This window comes from Chenopodium quinoa, unplaced genomic scaffold, assembly GCF_001683475.1.
Source record: "Chenopodium quinoa cultivar QQ74 unplaced genomic scaffold, ASM168347v1, whole genome shotgun sequence".
Classification (NCBI taxonomy): Eukaryota; Viridiplantae; Streptophyta; class Magnoliopsida; order Caryophyllales; family Amaranthaceae; genus Chenopodium; species Chenopodium quinoa.
In genome coordinates this window covers 159,736-179,674 of record NW_018743159.1, presented here as the reverse complement: position 1 = coordinate 179,674, position 19,939 = coordinate 159,736, and the positions used below count along the sequence as shown (strand labels likewise).

Sequence of the window (19,939 nt, the reverse complement as noted above, 5' to 3'; positions counted from 1 at the left end):
TCACTTCCTGAAAAGAGGGGCAATGATGTCTTACGCCATGAGATATATCGCCTGAGAATGACTAGATCATACAACAAAAAAGTACACAGGCGTCCACTCAAAGTAGGGGACTTTGTACTTAGAAAAATGGAAGCAGTTGGTAGGGCTAATGAGTCTGGCAAACTAACTCCCAACTGGGAAGGACCCTACCGAATCTATGAGGAAGTCAGGGACGGTACCTACCGTCTGGAAACACCAGACGGACAACCGTTGCCTCGAACTTGGAATGTAGATAATCTTAAGAAATATTTCTTTTGAATGATGTAAAGTAAAGAGCTACTTAATAAAAGTTTGCACTTACTATTCAATTTTGTACTACGAGGGGCATGCCGTCTGTACCTTTACAGTCGGCTACTCTCCATTGAGTTTTTCACTCTATCTTCAGAGGGGCATGTCGTCTGTACCTTTACAGTCGGCTACTCTCCATTGAGTATTTCACTCACAATAGGGGCATGTCGTCTGGGCATATAGTCGGCTACTCTCCATAAGAAGATGGCCGACTGGTTCCAAACACATAGCCACCCCCCTAATACTTAGCTAAAAAGATTAGGGCCTGGCCGACCCTGTGCCTAACAGGCGGCTACCCTCCTTTTACTTAGCACCTACGTTCACCAAGAACTTACCAAGGCCACAGGCCGAATGATCAGACCAGGCGCCAAGCCAACTGATCAAATCTACAAAACTAATACGACCTGTCCCAACATCATAGCAGGCGTCCGACGGCATCCCTCCGGATGAAATTCGTCGCAGAGAGCAGCTCCTTTTTGGGTGGAACATTGTTCTATAAACTAATTACACGGCACCTATACGACTGCCCCCAAGGGCAACCACGTAGCCGTTTTTGAGACAAGGATAACTCTATCACTAACCAAACCAGTGGTAGCAGTTGACATCTGAGTCAGATGACCGCCTGTATTACTTGGGATAAATGCAGGGGGTACCTATTGAGTTAATAGCCAACAAACATTGGCGAATCAAGGGGTCTAGCCGGCCTACGCCGCCTGGTACCTCTACTTCTCAAGCAAAAGTGACGGCGACTGAGTAACTCTAACGTTAACTCATAGTCACTACCTCAAATTTGGTATGGAACCTAAAAGGTTTGAGTAGACCACCTGTTTTTTTGGCTAACAGGGGCACTCAAACCCCTATTCCTACTAGGTAACCTATTGAGTTAATAGCCAACAAACATTGGAAAATCAAGGGGATCAGCCGGCCTCCGCCGCCTGGTACTTCCACTACTCAATCTAGATTGTGACGAAGACTTAGTAACTCCTATGTTAACTTAATAGTCACTCAAACTTAGTATAGAGCCTAAAAGGTATGAGTCTTCCGCCTGTTTTTAACAAACAGGGGCTCTCAACCACTACTCTTGCTAGGTTAACAAATTACGAGTTAAAAGCCAACAAACATTGGCAATAAGGGAAACAACCGGTACCCGCCGCTTGTTATCTCTACTACTCAGTTCCTTGGCGACTAGGTAATACTCTATTTACTTGGTCAGACCACTTTCCTACTTGGTTAAATTTACAAATGACAGGACCGCCTGCCTAAAAAGGATCCAGACAAAATAGTTCGAATACTGATTGGATAAATGGCCGACTGATCGTCTATCCTGGAAACAGACAACCAGTCGTCCAGGGGCATAGGCGGCGTACTAACTATCCGTACCTGTCTGCAACGTTCGGCCATGTAAAACAGTCGGTCTAGTGAACAATTGGATATTAGATATGGAATACTTAGACAAATTTGAAGCAAAACAAAAATTCATTAAAAATAAGCCGGTCATTAAAGACCAGCAAAATATTCAAAGCCCCGGCCCCCTGGCCGGGTAAATACAAAGCAAACGGCACGCAGGCCGTGGAAAGAATACATAAAGCTTAAGAAGGGGGCAGTTCAGTATTAGCAGCTGCCGCCTGGTCAGCACTCTTCTTGCTGGACTCGGCTTCAGCTGCATCCTTTTTTGATGCCTTACCCCCAAGCGGCACAAGCGCCACTACCGGCTCCTCCTCCTCCTCCAACGCTTCCCCCAACGCCTCTTCTTCAGCAGCCGCCAGGATCTCTTGATTATATGTATCCGAACACAGGCGGTACGTTCTTTCCCAAGAGGCAAAGTCGGCACTGGGGAAGAGGCGGCCCCAGGTCATGCGCTGGATTTGAGCGGAGTCTTCCATCATCTCCTGGACCAGCTCTTTCTTCTCTTGCTCGGCCTTTTCCGAGAGCTCTTGGTAAGACTCTTCTCCTGGGTCACCAGGCGTTCCTTTACGCTGGCCAAGGATTTCTCCATGGCTTCGTAAGAGTACATTTTCAGGCGAAGAGGTTTCATCTCGGCCTTGAGATTTGTGATGGTCGCCTCCAGCTCGTCATTCTTCTTCTAGGCCGCCTCTAACTGAGCCCGAACAGCGGCGGTAGCCTGCGCCTGATAATAAAGAATATCAATGGTCAGTACTTCATTTTGGGCAATTTGAAACATTGCCTTATCACAGTCAGAGGCGACCATAGCTTTTGCAGCCTTTACCTCTTTGTTCTTCCGATCAAGCGGCTTGCAAAATTCAAATACTCAAAAATATGCTAAGTATACCTCAGCAAGGACCCCTGCAATCCCGTCAAGGTCAAGGGTGCCGACACCCCTGACCGCCTCCCTTTCAGCTGGAGGAACTGCCCTGATCATAGACTTGGCCATCTCTACCAAGTCAGGCTCTTGGGGGCCGGCTTCATCAAGCATAAACAAACGGATTAGACTTAGTAACAAAGGGAGCAAGTCTAAAATTTACAAGGAAAACTTCATACCTCTAGGCGGCCCAGTTGGAGTTTTAGAAGAAGTGGCCGGCTGTTTCTCAGCCGCCTGTTTCTCAGCCGCCACCTGTTTCCTGGCAGAACCAGGAGAGCTCCCAACAGTCGTCTTCCGGGCCTTGGGGTCCGGCTGTTGGGAAGATGAAGCTCTTGGAGCACCCGTCTAAAAAAGAAGAAAAAAGTCAGTATATGCATAAACACTCCAAAAAGAGGGTGAAAGGTTCGGAGCTCACCAAGGGTGCCCCATTTTTGGGGGAGTCGGTTGAAGCTTGTTGCATAATAGAGGCCCACAACATGGCCGCCGCAGTCTTGGAGGCGGTGATTTTGCTCATGGCGTCAGCTGCAAAAACAAACAGCAAAGTTAATAAAAGATAAACAACAAATGTATGGAACAACAGAGTATTCGACAGGCCGACTACCTCTTGAGCACCGACTGCTGAGGCCGCAGGCGGTCAAAAAGTACTCGTCATAGAGCCACTTGAAGCTCGGGACGCAGTGCAGGGGTACTTGCTCTCGTACCCCTGAAGTAGAGTCGACCCTCGACTCTACTTTAAAGAGTCCTTTATCAAGGATCTCTTTCTTAGCCTTGGGAGGAACAGGCGGCATGCTACGGCCGCCTGCAAGAAGGGGCGGATTCCTGTTCCACCTATTGAAGCGCTTGTTCTGCTCAATGTCAGAACTCTCAATGATGAGGAAGGTGCTCCGCCAGTCCTTCCACTTGTTTGCTTTACCTCTTGTCATGAGGTAGCCCCTGTGGCTTGTCAATTGATACCAGCCGGTACCGCCTGTCTTAGGGGTCCGGCTGAGATAGTTCATATGGGCGAAAGCCTCGAAGCTCGGCTCCACCCCGTGCAGTTCGCACCCGGCCACATAGCCGAGTACGTTGACCCAGGAGTTTGGGGATAACTGCCATAACCCCAACTCATACCCATCCAAAATCCGCTGAACAGCCGGATGTAATGGGAAGCGAAGCCCTGCCTTGATGGCCGCCTCGTAGCAGCCAAAGCAGGCGCTTTCATAACTGGAACCAGCCGGCCAGACGACTGTGTCTTCTGGATCCGGCACAAACACTAGAAAGTCGGGGCCCATGGTGTGGTTTGCAATAAAGCTCTCCACTTTCTCCTGCATGGCTGTGATTCGGCCCCGAGGTACCGTGCAGTAGTAGGGGGTATTTAGCTCTCGGTAAGAGGCGGATGGTTCCGCCCAATTGTCCCCCTTCTCAACTGCGTGAGAAAGTCTCGCCTCTTGCAGGCGGCTGTTTTTCTCTTCTGTACCCAAAGAAGCATGACCAGAAGAACTTGACTCGGAATCGTCCTCCGACGAGTCTGAAGAGGACGACTCCTCCCCTCTCCCGGAGGGGCCCGCCTCCTCTCTTTGAAAAGGAGCAGATTTGTTAACTGTTAAATGGGAAGGGGTCACTATGACTCCCCCCACAGAATTGCCGGCGTCCAGGCCGCCTTGTTTCACTTCCACATCTGGCGCCTGGTCAGATGTTTCACTAAGCGGCACCCTGTGGGAGGAGCCGTCTGAATTTGAGATCCTAGCTGTCTTTTTCGTTCTGGCCATCCTGCTCTGCATAGACACAGATACAGTCGGACTTTGTATAAAGGGCAAAGATGGGTCCGGAAAAGGGCAGGCGGCACTCCTAGTCCTAGATTCAGCCGTCCCCGGTGACCGGCTGATCACTAACCTAGGTCGTGTCGTGTGCTTCCGTGGTGCCATTTCAGAAAATAAAAAGAAAATTAAGAGTAAGAGAACTGAGTTACCTGAACGAGTGACGGTTGATGAAGTTCTGGAAATCCTGTGCAGTCGGCTTGTCAGAACAGGCGGTAGGCAGAAAAGGTCCAAAATGTCAGAGCAAGTTCAGGGGTCCGAATGTTCTCAAAAAGTTCTCAAAGTGTGAAAATGACTCAAGACAACTCTCCCTTATATAGGCGAAGTGAGAAGGCGAAGGGTCACTTTCAGAATTCGAAATTTGGGCGGGAAAATCTCTCGTCCTTTCGCCGACTGACACCTGTAGCAAGCCGTCGCCTGTTACAGTGCGACACCTGTCACAGGTAACACGTGACCAATCACGTGCCACCTGTGAGGGGCAAATGATTAGGGGATTTTGCTCCCACCAATCGGAATGCGCCACGTGGACCGATCAGGTCCTGCCAAGTGTCCCCCAATTGGAACAGTCAGGGCTTCCCACGTGGCATGCGCTTATTCGTCCACCTTGGACCTGTTATGTCAAGACATGTGGCATACTCCCTGCCTAATGGAGAAACCGGCCACCCAGGCCCAACTTCCGAGGGAAGCCCAATCGGCCCTAGGTTTACCTAACCCTAGGATGGGCACGTTTCCCAAGGTTATAAATACCTCCCTTAATCCTCATTAAGGGGATGACAAAAAAAGAGAACAGAAACATTACGGAGAAAACACATTAATTACACACAGTAATAACCGGCTGATCTCGCTAACAAAGCAGATTACCTACATTAAACACTCTCACCTAGAGAGACCAAATCACTTTAATTTCCGCATTAATTACTCCTTAATCAGGTACTAACTTGACCGTTGGAGGCGGAGCTCACAGGAGTCTCCGTTATTTTGCAGGTACAGGCGTCCGGTTCCAGTCTCGGAATTGTAACTCTCCCGCAGGACATCATAAAACCCCGAAACAAAACCCAAAAAAATTAAGGCATATAACATAAATAATTAAACCCAGAAACCCTTACCCCGAATAATTAAACCCAAAAACATGCACTAACCTCAAATTTGACCTGAGAATAAGTGGACTTGGTGGCGGCGGTGGTTAGTGGCGTCGGTGGTGGTGGACAGAAGACAGAAGAGAGGTCGGAGATCGAGACAAAAGAGGACGCGCGGAGAGGACAGAGAGGGGAGAAAGGACAAAGAAGAAAGGTCGGAGAGAGAAAGAGGGGAGGAGAGGAACGCCGGCGCCGATCAAGATCAGAGGAGAGAGAAGGAGAAGCAGCTCGAGCTCAGAGGAGAGAGAAGGAGAAGCGCCGAGGAGAGAGAATGAGGAGAGAGAAGGAGGTAGGTTAGCTTATATTAGGGTTTATATTTAAAGGAAAGGCCATTTTTTTTTTGGAGCACCAGTTCAAACTGGTGGCCTTTTTATTTTTGGCACCGGTTTGAGCTGAACCGGTGCCGTTGTTCTTGGTCTAAATCCCCGCCCAATTGTAGGCCGGTTTTTGGTACCGGTTTGGCCTAAACCGGTGCCAATTGGGGGTTGCCTTTTTGTATTTTTCTACTAGTGGTTGAAGTTGATAGATAAGAATTTCACATTTGAAATTGTTAAAAGTTTCATTAAGCTCCTTGTAATTTTTTTTTTCCTGCCTGCATGCAAAGTTCATGAATTATATAGAACACTAAAGTGGCTTATTCATGAATTATATAAATGAAAGGGGATTATAAATGAAATAAAGGAACATTAAAATGAAAACCTATGTGTGACTGATGAATCCGTCTAAAAAAAAATAAATTAAGTAGGATGAAGCACCACCAAAATTCTGAAATCAAATCAAGTCTGATCTAATCTGTTATTTGCTCGCTTTTTATCAATTTACTTCAATTTTTCATTCGTATATGTATGTTAAATGCACCTCATATTCATATATCCATTTAATATACTACCTCCGTTACATATTATTTGCATCGATTTGACATAAAGTAGAGAAGAAAAATGTTTAATCGTTGCAAATAATATGTAACGGAGGTAGTATAACCATCCTTTGTCGTTTCTCGGCATCCTATTCCTCAAGTGGGTTGTATGTTGGCAAACGGGTATTTAAAAGATCGTTCAAAGTAGTTAAGACATACTTTGTATTTTATAATACCCTAATAAACCTAATTAATAACAAGGAGAGAAGACTTTCTAGAAATACAAAGAGATCGTACGTATGTACGTACTACCAGCTAGTCTCTTCTCCTTTGAACACAACCAAGACTTTGAAATAACAAATAAGATAGTTGAGTACGGCCATTTAAATAGTTTTTAGACTATATTTTAGAGGTAAGAGACAAATGATTTTAAGTTTTTATATATACTTCTTATTTTTATTAATTTCTACACTTGATCATGTGTTTAAATTGAAATTTAAAATAAGTTTGACCTTTTCAATTTTCTAAATGTATTGACTAGCTAATAATGGTCCATATTGAATAATTCATTAATAAACTATTTATTGAATTTTGTTAAGTGGAAGTAATACAATACTTAGTAGAAAATTAAAATTTATACGTACAATAATAATTTAGTCTTTGCTTAAAAAAATGTTACACTAAGTAGCACAAGCTAAGCTTGCGAATGATACACAAATTTGACCATAATTATTCATCTTTAAATACCTATTACTCGGAGTAAATTTTTTTTTTAAAAAAACATTAAAAAGTCATCACACTTATTATGAATACATCTAATAAAACTAATTCAACCTTTTAGTTTATTTCAATAAATTAATAACAACAACGAGCATATGTCAAAGTTTAGTTTCAGTAAAGTATGTTAATAATAGTGTGTAGACAAAGTTTGTTGGAAAATTTAAAACAACTACTTGTACATAATGTATATTTGTATCAATAGAAGTGGGGTCATCCATATATATAATCTTCAGTGAGCTATACCGACTAGAGGAGAATTCAACCAAGCTCAAGTCCTACATACAAAATTCAATTCAATCATCAAACCAGTTAATAACATGCAGAGTAACCCATCAAACATATATAGGCACGTCAAACGTACATCATGTTTTACTACAATCAGTGACGAATCTTGATCAAAAATATTAAAGGGGTCGGAATATAAATATTTTATCTCTCGCTCAAAACTAATAACTAAGGGTATGTTCTCATTGATTGAACTGAACTGAGCTGAACTGAACTGAATATTTTATGAGAGAAGAAAATTAAGATAAAAATTGTACAGAACTGAACTAAACTAAACTGAACTGAAAATAATCTGATGAGAACAGGGCTTAAGTCTCAATATTTTATAAGTAAAATAACATTATTAAGGGTTTGTTCACATTTACGTAATTTCAGTTCAGCTCGCTCCAACCAGTTCAATTCAGTTCAATTCCTAATTTCCTTCTCTTATAAAATATTCATTTCAGCTCAGCTCAGTTCAGTTCAGTTCCAATAAGTTCAGTTCAGTTCAGTTCCAATAAGTTCAGTTCAGTTCAGTTCAATTCAATTCAGCTACAATCAGTTTAGTTCAGTTCAGCTCAGTTCATTAAATATAAACAGGCCTTAAGTTTAATAGCTAATAAATTACAATAATGTACCAAGGGCCGACTCCCAAATAGCCCCCATGGAAAGTCCCCCTCTTCTAGCAATTAATTGTATCTCCCTTTATTTCATTGGCAAAAGCTAATGAGCGCCCCCGGGGCGTCAGATAAAAGAATTAAAGTGCAAATATTAGAGTAAAATTAACATTAGTTACACCGAACAACGCGTGATTTTGTCATGAATTCCTAACTTAATACCATTTCAACCAATATAATTTATCTTTATATAACGCCCCGGAATGCTTGTTAGCAAGATCCTATTTCATTTTATACGAGACAATTTGTCCTAGCTCACACGTAGATTTCATAATTGGATGAAAAATGAAAACTTCTTCAGCTCCGTGATATATATAGGTATACACGTATACATGAAAATTTATTAATCTTGTACATGACACTCTTGCATGCACATGACTAATAATATCATTTGCTGAATGGTCATCCGAATCTTGATCGGTCACGTACATACGATGCAACTACATACATTATGAAGTGCAATCAAGGCAAACAAGCTACAAGCTAAGCCACATGTTTCACAAAACATCTACTAATAAAAAATTTAAAACACAAAGTATAAAATAATGTAGCAAGTCGATCGATCTTGGTGTAGATATGATTAATTTATTTAATCATATCCTAAATTAATCATCTCTACTATTATTGATAACCTTCTAGTATCCATGAATATGAGTAGATGAGAAGGTTACTCAACTTGCATTGGTTTAGACAGATATAGACAGTGTTCGATATGTTTTCCATATTTTCACTTATCAAATAGATCAAATTAGAGCTATTAGTCGTAGCTTAGATAAATTCATGTAAAGTTAGTTAAATTATGAAAAATAAATTCAAATTAGTGAAAAACATAGTCACGTGAAATATTGTTATATTGTACTCAATTTATATTTTCACAAGATTAACTTTTTTTTTATAAAGTTTACTAAAGGGACGAGGGCCGTAGCAAGGGGAGGGAAGTTGGGGCGGCTGCCCTGAGCCCCTTGTTAAAAAGCCCAGTTTCAATACAATACAAGGCCCCAAATAAATATACTTCATACTAAATAATATTACGTATATATACATATAACAAAAAAAAAAGAAAGAAAGAAAGCAAGAAGTGTGTACTGTACAACACTACAGTAGTACTGTAGTATTCCAAAATATCAAATGGCATTTGGATCTTTTACCAAAACAGCTAGTTTGACAAAAGTATTTACCAAAATGACTAATTATAAATTTTAATTCCCAAACTAGCTAATTTATTAACTTGGAAGGAATCTATCTATTTCTTATTTCCTTTGAACCGATTTGGTTCTTTTTTTTTAACTTTGGTTTTTTTGTTTTATTTTTATTTACTTAAAGTTTTTTTTAAGTTGAAAAATTTAAACAATATACAAAACTACGAACAACGTAAACAGTCGCAAACTCGCAGAACCCTAATTTCGATAAAAAAAATAATAAATTAAAAGCACTAATTTTTCCATCTATATCAATCACAAAAATTTAGAATTTCAAGTAGTATTGTTCTATCAAGACTACCGCAAATTTATACGACGATAAGAGATTTTAAGATATTGTTCATCTTTTTCATGTCTATTAATTGTATATTCTTTGTTAATGTTGGCTAGTATGAATAATTTTTTTTTTTGTTTAATGTGTATGATAAATCAAACTTACATATATTTATTTCCATCTTTATGTTATTTCCATCTTTATGTGTTAAAAAAAATAGTTGTATTTTTTTTTTCCTTTTGTTGATTGGAAGTTTGGATCATTTTTTTGAGTGGTTGTTTATGTTGTGTAACTTTTTAAAAAATTGAGAATTGATGCATATATATTATGTTGATTGTTATTGTTCAAAGTAATGGGATATTTTAAACTGTGGCCTTAGAATTTAAATAAAACCAAAGGTGAAAAAAAAACTAATTCTTTTTAAATAATAATAAAAAAAAAGAATAAAGTGTACTGAATGGGTTCAAAGTAATATAAAAAATAAATAATATCCTTTCAAATCAATAAATTTAGTTAGTTTGGGAATTAAATTTTATAATTAGCCGTTTTGGTAAATACTTTTGTCAAATTAGCCATTTTGGTAAAAGATCCATGACATTTTTGGTAAATGTATTTCATCCCTAATTTTTTGCCCAACTTATTCACTTTCCCAAGTGAATTTGATTAACAAAAAAAAAAAACAGTCATTAATTTTAATTGTATCCCTATTTTTGGTAATTTTATTTTTCAAATTGTATTTCATTACAATTTTCAGTTAGTTAAATTCTTTCTCTTTCGCAATTCAATTGAAGATGAAAACTATAATAAACGATCATTTTACTCTTAAATTTTCAACGTGATTAATCTAATTATATATAATTCTCTTTGCATACCCTACTTTTTTTTTGAACGGTGCATACACGACTTTATTCATCAAGATCTCTTCTTTGTATTAAATTATATTTTTCTTTGTATTAAAAAATTCTAATGGATGGGTTGGATACTTGGTTTGAATGGTTCGGTTGGTGTAATTACTTCAACGAGAGTTACGAGAATGTAATTTCAATGTTTTATGAAATTTGATGTTTTTAACTATTATTGAACATAATAAAATATTTTTGCATACCCAATTTTTTTAAAAAAATTTATATAGTATATGTGAATTAGGGTCCGATTTATGTTTTTGCCCCATGCCACCGAAATCTCAGAAACGGGCCCTGAAAGGAATATAAATGATATAAAATATGCATGCATTGTCAACTGTCAAGCGTAAAAACCCTTAACATTGCGATTAAAAAAACATAAGAAAGTTTCGATGATAAAAGTACTACTCGTAGACTACATAGTTATATGTGTATGATAGGGTTGAATACTTTAGTGGTTTAGGACCTGTTTTGATTGACTGAATTGTGCTTATTGGAGCTGAAGTGAACAAAACTGAATCTTTTATGAGAGAAGAAAATTAAGAACTGAACTGAGCTGAGCTGAACTGAAAATAATTTGAAAAGAACATACCCTTAGTGCATATTATTAGGCTAAGCTAGGGAAATACATCACCAATATAATGCACCGTAGTCAATATAATAATCGTGCAACTCGTGCTTAATGGCACAACTAACATGGCATGTCGAGGAAAAGACGTAAGTGCAAAGTTGTGCTTCCTAGGTGTGATACACTCAGTAACACACGCATGCAATATAATGTTACGTAACATATTGAGTTTGCTTCAACTAGAAAAAATTGTAGACCTTTTGTACTAGTGTAGTGGGAGTGAGCTAGGAGAGGTAACTAGCACAGCATGATATGTTGAATTTGTTATTTTCCTAACGTCTGTAACAAGGTGCTAAACATTTTGGGAATTATGGCTAAATACAAGAGTTTTGTCGAAAAAAAAGGAGAAGCTTCAGAGTATAAGCTAAGTTATGAAGTGCATTGTTTAGGGATGACTAGCATATTAAAATACAAGTATGTACATATTTGAAAAAAAAAAGAAAAAAAAAAACCCTATTTCGTAATAATTGGGAAAAAGTATAAATATTGTCAAATTATTAAAACAAATATACTTAGAAAACATACAAATGATTTTGTTCTAATACATGATTGTTGCATGAAATCATCCCCAGTTACTATGACTAATTATTATACTATTTGCTACGCAACCATATGTTGTAAATTTATATAGTGTGACCTTGAATTAGTGGATCATTTTGCTCCCATTATAATCTTTGGAGAGAAGCTTGCAAGAAGTTTATCTTCACATAATTCAATAGCTTCATTATGTGGAAGTGTAACAATTGCTAATCTACTTAATTTCCCTTCACTAGGATGAGATGGAAGCACCAAAACTTTCCCTTTATTCAGAATAGCTGACTCGTTGTAATAACTAATTTTGAATGGCTCGTACCCTTCCACGAAAACAGCTGAATACGGGTCCACAGTTTCAAGATTCAAAAAGACCAAACTACCCTTGTCCAATGAAGAAATTGGGGAGAAGTTATTATAATGATCTAACCATTCAATTAAATCAATAATTCCCTCTTTGTTTACCTTCCTAATTGCTTCTCCTATTACTTGAGTTGCTAATTGTTGATCATCCCCTCCAATGTCATCTCCATTAACTTTGGTGTAGATCATGCAATTACCAAAATACCCTTGATCCAACTCTAAAACCTTCCTCACATCCAAACCCATGGACATATCCACAAGCCCATTTGTCTCTCCTTTCACTCTACTAATACAAACCCAAAGCAACCCGACAAGAACGGCAAAAGGCGAAGGATCCGACCCATTGTTTAGGCCATTCAAGTCGGTCAAATCCATACAAGCTTGAACCATGTGATCTGTAAATAAAAGAGCAACAGTTTTTGAATGATGGGCTTTGGATGGGCTTGGGCCTTCTATGAGGCTTTTATAATGATTTATCAAATGCTCATTGGGCTGATTATGGGCTTTTTGAAGGCCCAATTTTATTTTGGGTAGAGGGTGAAAGAAAGGTGGAATAAAGATGTTTCCTCGAAGTACTCTGTCAGCCCAAGCCTTAACAAGTAGGGTTGCACTAAATGGATCGGCTAGAAGATGTGAGCAACTCAAACCAATGGCCATTCCACCTTCTTCAAATTCTGTTACCTAAAATGTGAAATTAGTACACAAGTAAAAATTAGCACAACAAAAAGCAAAAGTTGAGATATATTATTGCAATGACACATGCAACGTTTATCATATCTTGTCTACATTATCTCTCATTTTGGCTCTCTCAAATATTTATCTCGCAAGTTGTGGAAAGTCTTACTCATTAACAAACAAATTGATACAATGACGGTCAAATGACTAAAGTTTGATTGAGCCATAAGTTAGTGAGTTATAAATATTTGACAGACGAGGACTCATTAATTAAACATGATCAAATGATCAATATTAGCAAACTGTAAACAAAATGATAGAAGACGGTTACAATATATTTTTCTTAATACAACATTAAAAAAAAAAAATAGTTGAAAATATAGAAAATCGAAATTTAAAGTTATTTTTATAACAAAAATACTTACCATAATATAAAAAGTGGCCCAATAATATGGTATATGATACCAATCTTCCCAATGAATAAGCTTTTTTTCCTTTTCTTCATCAACATTTTCTAACCAACTTTCAACACTCCCTTTAGCAATAGCCTCTACCATTCTTACCCCTGCATCATTACACTTAATCATCCAATTATCTTCATCATTTTTTACAAATCTTCCAGTAATTGTAGGAAAATATGATAAAACTTCTGCAAGAAGTATTCTAAATTTAGTAGTTAGTTCACCAATTGGCAACCCTAATTTTGGAGTTTTATAATAAATCACCATTTTAAGGTGTTGGTTTTCCATAAGAAGATCAAGGCTAGATAATTGTATTTTTTTACCAGGTTGTACTGGTATTGTGGTTGATACTATTCTTTTGCAAAAAGATGTGAATTCTCCCATGATTATTTAGCTTGCTAATTTTTGTATTAGTAAGTGTGTTAAGTGTATCATCATTTATTTTCTTAGTGTATTTATGGAGGTACTTGAAGAAACAAACTCCATTTAAATAGGAAAACATCATTTGCATGATTTTATTAACAACTCTAATTCAGTTTATGAAAATTTTCAAGGCTGTTGTTTTATGTGTTGCACTAAATAACATGCTAATCATGGCGTTTTCCTTGTTATTTAATTATTTTTTCGTCTCATATGGAATTCATGATGATAATGGTAATTTTTGTTAAGCGCAAGGGTTTTTTCTTTTACAACTAGTTTTATGTTGTAAGGTACAACCGTATGACCAAAGTTATTTTCTTAGCTACCCATATACTTGTATGTACCTTGTGTCCTTGTGAGTAAATGGGCAAAAGGCCAAAACGTAACATTTAGGGCCTAATCTATTCAGATTATTTTCAGTTCAGTTCTTAATTTCCTTCTCTCATAAAGTATTTAGTTCATTTCATTTCAGTTCAGCTCAACTCAGTTCAGTCAATCAGAGCAGTTCTTTAATGTATAATACCAAGTTTACATTAAAAATTGTCTTTAAACACCTACAAGTAGCTTTGTCCTTATATACAGTACAAATTAACATTAGCATTGATTAGGCGCATTTAGTCAATAAGAACAACTCAAACAAATTGTTTAATTAAGGATTCGTTTGACATCACTATGGTTTTCTGTTTTTTGTTATCAAAATAACATGATATATGTCATATAATGAATAAAAAATTAGTTAAATTTGTTAAAGTCATGATAATTTTGAAAACTGACAACAAAAAAGTGAAAACTCCCTTTTCTTATTTCCTGTTTTTGATTTTTTGTTTTTTTAAAAAGAAGAAATCTAAAAACAAAAAATAATGCAAAAATAGCTCTAAATATTTAGATAATTTTATTAATTACATTGTTTTATTAACCTAAAACGGATATAAAATTTATTTAGTACGATTATTCATAAGTATATTCAATCGAATCACAAGTTTAAAGTCGAGTCAAGTCGAGCCGTATCCAACCACAAGAAACAACTCAAACAAACAAGCACTAAGTGGCTAAGCCCATTCAACCACTCACCAAAAACACAAGCCCAAAAGATTAATACGAGCAAACAAAAATCATCTCAAATCTCAAAATCCTTGGCATTTTCTCTCTCTCTCCTCTGACACCACCACCACGAACAACCCTCCAAAATTCAAGATCAGATCACAAAAACCCAGAAATCAAATCCCCCAATTTTCATCACCAATTTAGGAGAGAGAAATTTTAAGGTCTAGTTATGGTGTACCCAGTAACCAGTTCATGGGCCAGAGCTCTGGTTCAGATCTCCCCTTATACCTTTTCTGCCCTTGGTATTGCTCTCTCTATTGGCATATCTGTTCTTGGTGCTGCTTGGTAAATTTCTAATTCATCTTTTTTTTCTGGGTTTTTTTTAATCATGGTTTTTCTCTTGAATTTGATTAAATTGATTATTTTTTGAATTTTTAGGGGAATTTACATTACTGGGAGTAGTTTAATTGGTGCGGCAATCAAAGCTCCTAGAATTACCTCCAAAAATCTTATCAGGTAATTATTTATAATTTTATCTAGTTATTTTTTGGCTCTTAAATTGATAATTTTGCAAGTTTAATTTGATAATTATGCTATCAGTTGACAATATTGTAAATCTGTTAATCTGCATTGTGTTTTGTTTTTGATTAAATTTGGATTGGGTGATGGAAATCATTGATCTTGTATTATGATTGAATTTATGGTTGATTTTGTGGAAAATTGATGTATTATAGTTGACATTGTACTTTGGGTTAGAGAGGGTAAGAAAATTAGTTTGATCAGATCACCCAAATCGGTCATTTGTTAGTCGAATAGTCAATTGGTTCGATGCTAGGTGTAGGTTGTGAAATTGAAGTTGTTATAGTATGTTGATAGAGTGACGACGGTTTGGAAGTTTAAATTGTAAAGTTTGGTGCTTTAGCTGAGAAATTTTGTGTACAAGCAGACAGTTTCTTACTCAGATCAAAAGCAATCTGTGAGTATACTTTGAAGAAGCACGGTTTTGCCCATTGTTGTTTTGCTTTCTGTGGAAAAATGAAGAGGTAGATGTACATATATGACTAGAAAGCTTACTTTTTTATTAGAAAGAGTTAAATAGGTATGCTCTTTCATTCGAATTGAGGCAAGCAAAGTTTATGTACTTTTAGTAAAATGAGGATCGTAGTTTTTATTGACTTTTTTTAGGAGCATGAAGTTTGAAAGTGTAAGGTTTTGCACTTTTGCTTAACTTCATGGCAGTATGTAGGAAAAGAGTGGAAAAAAAAATGTAACATAAGGTCACAAGGTATTGAGATTAGTGAGGATATTTGGATAAGGACTGATTTAGAGCAACATTGGATAGACAGAAACATTATGGATCTGCATTTGACCCTTACATATCTTGAGTGTGGCGGATAAAGAGGTGGAGGGATGAAGAGTGGAAGGAAAGTGATTGTTGAGCAACACATACATAAGGGTGTGTTTATTGCTAAGGGGAAAGAAGATGCTCTTGTTAGTGGTTACTAAGAATATGGTTCCTGGTGAATTGGGGATTGATGAATCTATTTACAATGAGAAGAGAATCTCTGTTTCAGTAAATTTTTTTATCATCCTAAAGTTGTCTAAATATTAATATGATTCTGGACATGAATCTATATATAAAAGTTATAATCATGCTTTAAACATGTGGTTTATATGGGTAGTGTTTTTTTTATTTGGAGATGGATTGTTGTTTGTGTTAATGTTTTATTGAAATAAAAGTTGTTTGCTTTTTGATTCATTTTGTATTTCTTTTGAATGATTTGTTAGGGTGGTTGTTCTGTTATAATTATAATTACACTTATACTATGTAGTTATGTAACTATGTTTGTCATCCATATGTTTTGTAAATTGTCTTGATGATTTTTGTTCAAAATGATGTAATGTGTCCAAACCCATGTTCAAATTGTCAGAATTCCAAGGCTCTTATTTTGTTGAAATGAAGAGTTCAGGTAGCATAGGACTGTAAGATTTTAAATAAACTACTTTTGTTTCTGTGTTTTTTGTTATGTTATACTTTGCATTTATCCTTCATCTTGGTAAGGACCATAGAGGAAATTTCCTCAACAGCAACTGCCTGTCCTCACTCTTGTAGATTACAACAATCATGCGCTTCTCCTTAGGTCCTGGTTTAACCTTGAATGTCACAATTTCATAGCCTGAACTGATGCATTGCTAAATCTCCTTCTATCTTAGCATATGCATTAAAATCATAATATTCACTATCAGAAAATGCACAGAAAGTAAAAATCATTTAATGAAAGTTCTAAGCAAAACATATTTATTTCAAATACAAAACGTTACTCCCTAATTTCTAAAAAATAACAGTGCAAGTCCCTTTCCGAGACAATAACCACATAAAGCATCCTTAATTCCTTACTACTAAAATCAACTAAATTTTTTAATACAGGCAATGACAATTATTCCTTATTATGAGACAGCAAAAGTACCATTACATCAACTTTCCCACCCCCCCGTAATTAATGGTCGATGTGCATAAATGACTAGAAATCTTACTTTTCGATAAGAAAGAGTTGATGAGGTATGCTCTTCTGTTTATATTGAGGCGGCCATTCGGCAAAGTACATGTACTATGGAGTATTATAAGTACAATGAGGATCGTGGTTTTTATTGACTTTTTTAGGAGCATGAAGTTTGAAAGTGCAGGTTTTGCTCACTTCATGACAGTATGTAGAAAAAGAGAGGAAGAAATTGTAATATAATATCACAAGGTATCGAGATTGTGAGGATGTTTGGTTAAGGACTGATTAAATGAAACATTGGATAGTCAGAAACATCATCCATCTGCATTTTACCTCGAGGTTCTTGAAATTATATGCTCTCTTATAGAACCTTTTGACCTTCATGATTTGGATAGAGCTGAAGTATAGCATAAATAAGGCCTTTTGAATTCTGATAATGGCCATTGCTTTTAGTCTTTTAATAGCCTGTTAACAATTTCTCCTTTTTACTTACCGTACTTTCAATATGGTCTTTTTCAATCAAGGTCAGTTCTTCATTGAATTTTCTCCAGTCTCTATACAAATATGTAAAGAGGATCAACAATTACTATTTACTAGCTGCTCCAAACTTTTGAACACCCTAAACTAGATTAACTTTGTTCACTGCACCAGACTTCCCCTCCAGCCCGCCCCATAGTCCGAGGGCAGTAATGAGTTTATTGATTGGTGGAGTCATAGATTTATATTTGATGATTCATGATTATATATGCAATCAGAATCCTGATTTTGTTCGGTTAGAGAACAATGCTATCAATCAATCAATGTGTGTAATGGTGAAATAGTAAACATTTCAATGGCATGTGTTTAGATAGAAATGTTCTATATGTTTTTCATCTACTTGTTGGCTATTTGAGTAACCAACTTGTTCTTTTTTTTCTCAGTGTAATCTTTTGTGAAGCTGTAGCTATATATGGAGTAATTGTGGCTATCATTCTGCAAACAAAACTGGAGAGTGTCCCGTCATCTCTGATTTATGAACCAGAGTCTCTTAGAGCAGGATATGCAATCTTTGCATCTGGACTTATAGTGGGTTTTGCAAATCTTGTCTGTGGGTGAGTAAACTTTCTTTGACCTTGAACGAAACTTCTGGAAGTAGAGGTGGCCATTGAGCCAGGTAGGCTGGGGGGCAGTCCGGGTTGGCCACCTTTTTGTCTAAAAGTTTGATGGGTAACTGGATTAGGCTGGTTCCGGTGGAGTTTGACCTATACTCGTCCACCTGGTGGACTGATCCAAGTAGCCTGGAAGCCAGCCAGGCTGCAATGGATTGGATCCAGTTCACTGGCCACCTGCATTCTGAAAAATTTTAACCTCTCATTTATCTGATATTCTGATATATAACTTATGACTCTGCAACAGGTTATGTGTGGGTATAATTGGAAGCAGTTGTGCTTTATCTGATGCTCAAAACTCCTCACTGTTTGTGAAGATTTTGGTTATTGAGATTTTTGGTAGTGCCCTTGGGTTGTTCGGTGTGATTGTTGGTATCATCATGTCAGCCCAAGCAACATGGCCAAAGGCTGCATGATTTGCACCATCCAACTTCGTGTAAAATAGTGAACCTCGCTCCATTTCCATGTTCAGTAAGCTGAAAAGCCTGAAATGCAGTTCATTTTGTGGAATTACTATTATTCCCTTGTAAATCTAAAACATCTTGTCTCGCTCCTTGAAATTGAGATCATAATAGCAGATTGATGTATGATACTTATTGCCTTTTTTTGGTAGCTTTATGTTGTTATTCTAATTCTTGAATAATAAGGGAGAGATTCGCTGCTTTGTTTCCCGAAAACTCATCAGCTGGAAGAGATTATTGTTTATTTATTTATCTTGTAATTCTTATTCATGTACACAAAAATAAAGTTCTGTTTTGAGCTCATTAGGCCACACATTTCCTATGATGGCATAGAGGCTTTAGTGCGATTAATTGGATTACATAATTAGCCATATTATGATTACTATGAAAATTCTGATTTTGATGCAATATTTATTAAAGTTAAACTCGTGTTAGTTTCTTGTTTGTATAATTGTATTTTGAATATTACTAGCCATGTCACAATGTATGATACTTACTGCTATAAATCACACACGCAAAGACACATGAAGTTTAGCCAAGCCTTAATATTAAAAACTATTGCAAAACACAGCTTCATGAAAATGGCAATTCCGATTAGGACAGAATTGTTCCGCGGAGTAAGACTAAGATGGTGCCGAGGTGTAGATGGACAACTCATAATGGAACTGGTTGTTCCAATCCTTCACAAATTTGTGGATTTAAACTAGCCAAGCCCTCGCTGACTCAGAGAGCTTTTAAGGGGATTCTCTAAACCTCGGTTCCATTGCGTGGATTATTCGGCATATAATCTGCTGGATTTCTAGTGAAATTACCTTTTTTTGTTCTTGAAACGACAATATTACAATGGTCCGTAATTTCACTTTATCATTAGTTTTACTAGTATTAGATTTTGTTATACACGATTTTTATGCTAATTATTCATCTTATAAATACGAGAAGTTTATAAAATGGATTGTAATTAATTGATTTGAAATTAATGAAGTTTATAAAGCAACTCCATGTCAAGCTAAGTCAAATTAGATTGCCATGCCACATAATTTTTTAAGCTAATTGTCATTTTAGCTTCAATGGCTAGTTAATAACTTACTGTTTAAATGGACCACACCTCCTTAATTTACGTTGATAAATTTCATTTTATTAATTCTAATTTGTTTTATTTTAGCAAGTTTTTCTCCA

At 36.9% G+C, this 19,939-nt stretch overlaps 2 protein-coding genes across 2 annotated transcripts; one reads left to right on the top strand and one right to left on the bottom strand.

Annotated features, from left to right (window-relative positions):
* Window positions 1-11,671: 11,671 nt before the first annotated feature.
* On the bottom strand, window positions 11,672-13,614 carry LOC110732188 (protein ECERIFERUM 26-like). Its single transcript, XM_021912107.1, has 2 exons — window positions 13,154-13,614; window positions 11,672-12,734 (listed from the first exon to the last, which is right to left on the bottom strand). Exons 1-2 carry the CDS (start codon window positions 13,571-13,573, stop codon window positions 11,811-11,813), a joined length of 1,344 nt encoding a protein of 447 aa, XP_021767799.1. The 5' UTR covers window positions 13,574-13,614; the 3' UTR covers window positions 11,672-11,810.
* Window positions 13,615-14,707: 1,093 nt separating this feature from the next.
* On the top strand, window positions 14,708-19,076 carry LOC110732189 (V-type proton ATPase subunit c''2). The gene is made up of 4 exons (XM_021912108.1): window positions 14,708-14,998; window positions 15,092-15,169; window positions 18,075-18,245; window positions 18,550-19,076. The coding sequence occupies exons 1-4, from the start codon at window positions 14,883-14,885 to the stop codon at window positions 18,716-18,718; spliced, it is 534 nt and encodes a 177-aa protein (XP_021767800.1). The 5' UTR covers window positions 14,708-14,882; the 3' UTR covers window positions 18,719-19,076.
* The last annotated feature ends 863 nt before the right edge of the window (window positions 19,077-19,939 follow it).

Coding starts and splice junctions, on each gene's coding strand:
- LOC110732188 (XM_021912107.1), bottom strand. CDS start 13,573: ATGGGAGAATTCACATCTTTTTGCAAAAGAATAGTATCAACCACAATA. Junction 12,735..13,153: donor GGGCCACTTTTTATATTATG/GTAAGTATTTTT, acceptor TTCACATTTTAG/GTAACAGAATTTGAAGAAGG.
- LOC110732189 (XM_021912108.1), top strand. CDS start 14,883: ATGGTGTACCCAGTAACCAGTTCATGGGCCAGAGCTCTGGTTCAGATC. Junction 14,999..15,091: donor TCTGTTCTTGGTGCTGCTTG/GTAAATTTCTAA, acceptor TTGAATTTTTAG/GGGAATTTACATTACTGGGA. Junction 15,170..18,074: donor ACCTCCAAAAATCTTATCAG/GTAATTATTTAT, acceptor TTTTTTTCTCAG/TGTAATCTTTTGTGAAGCTG.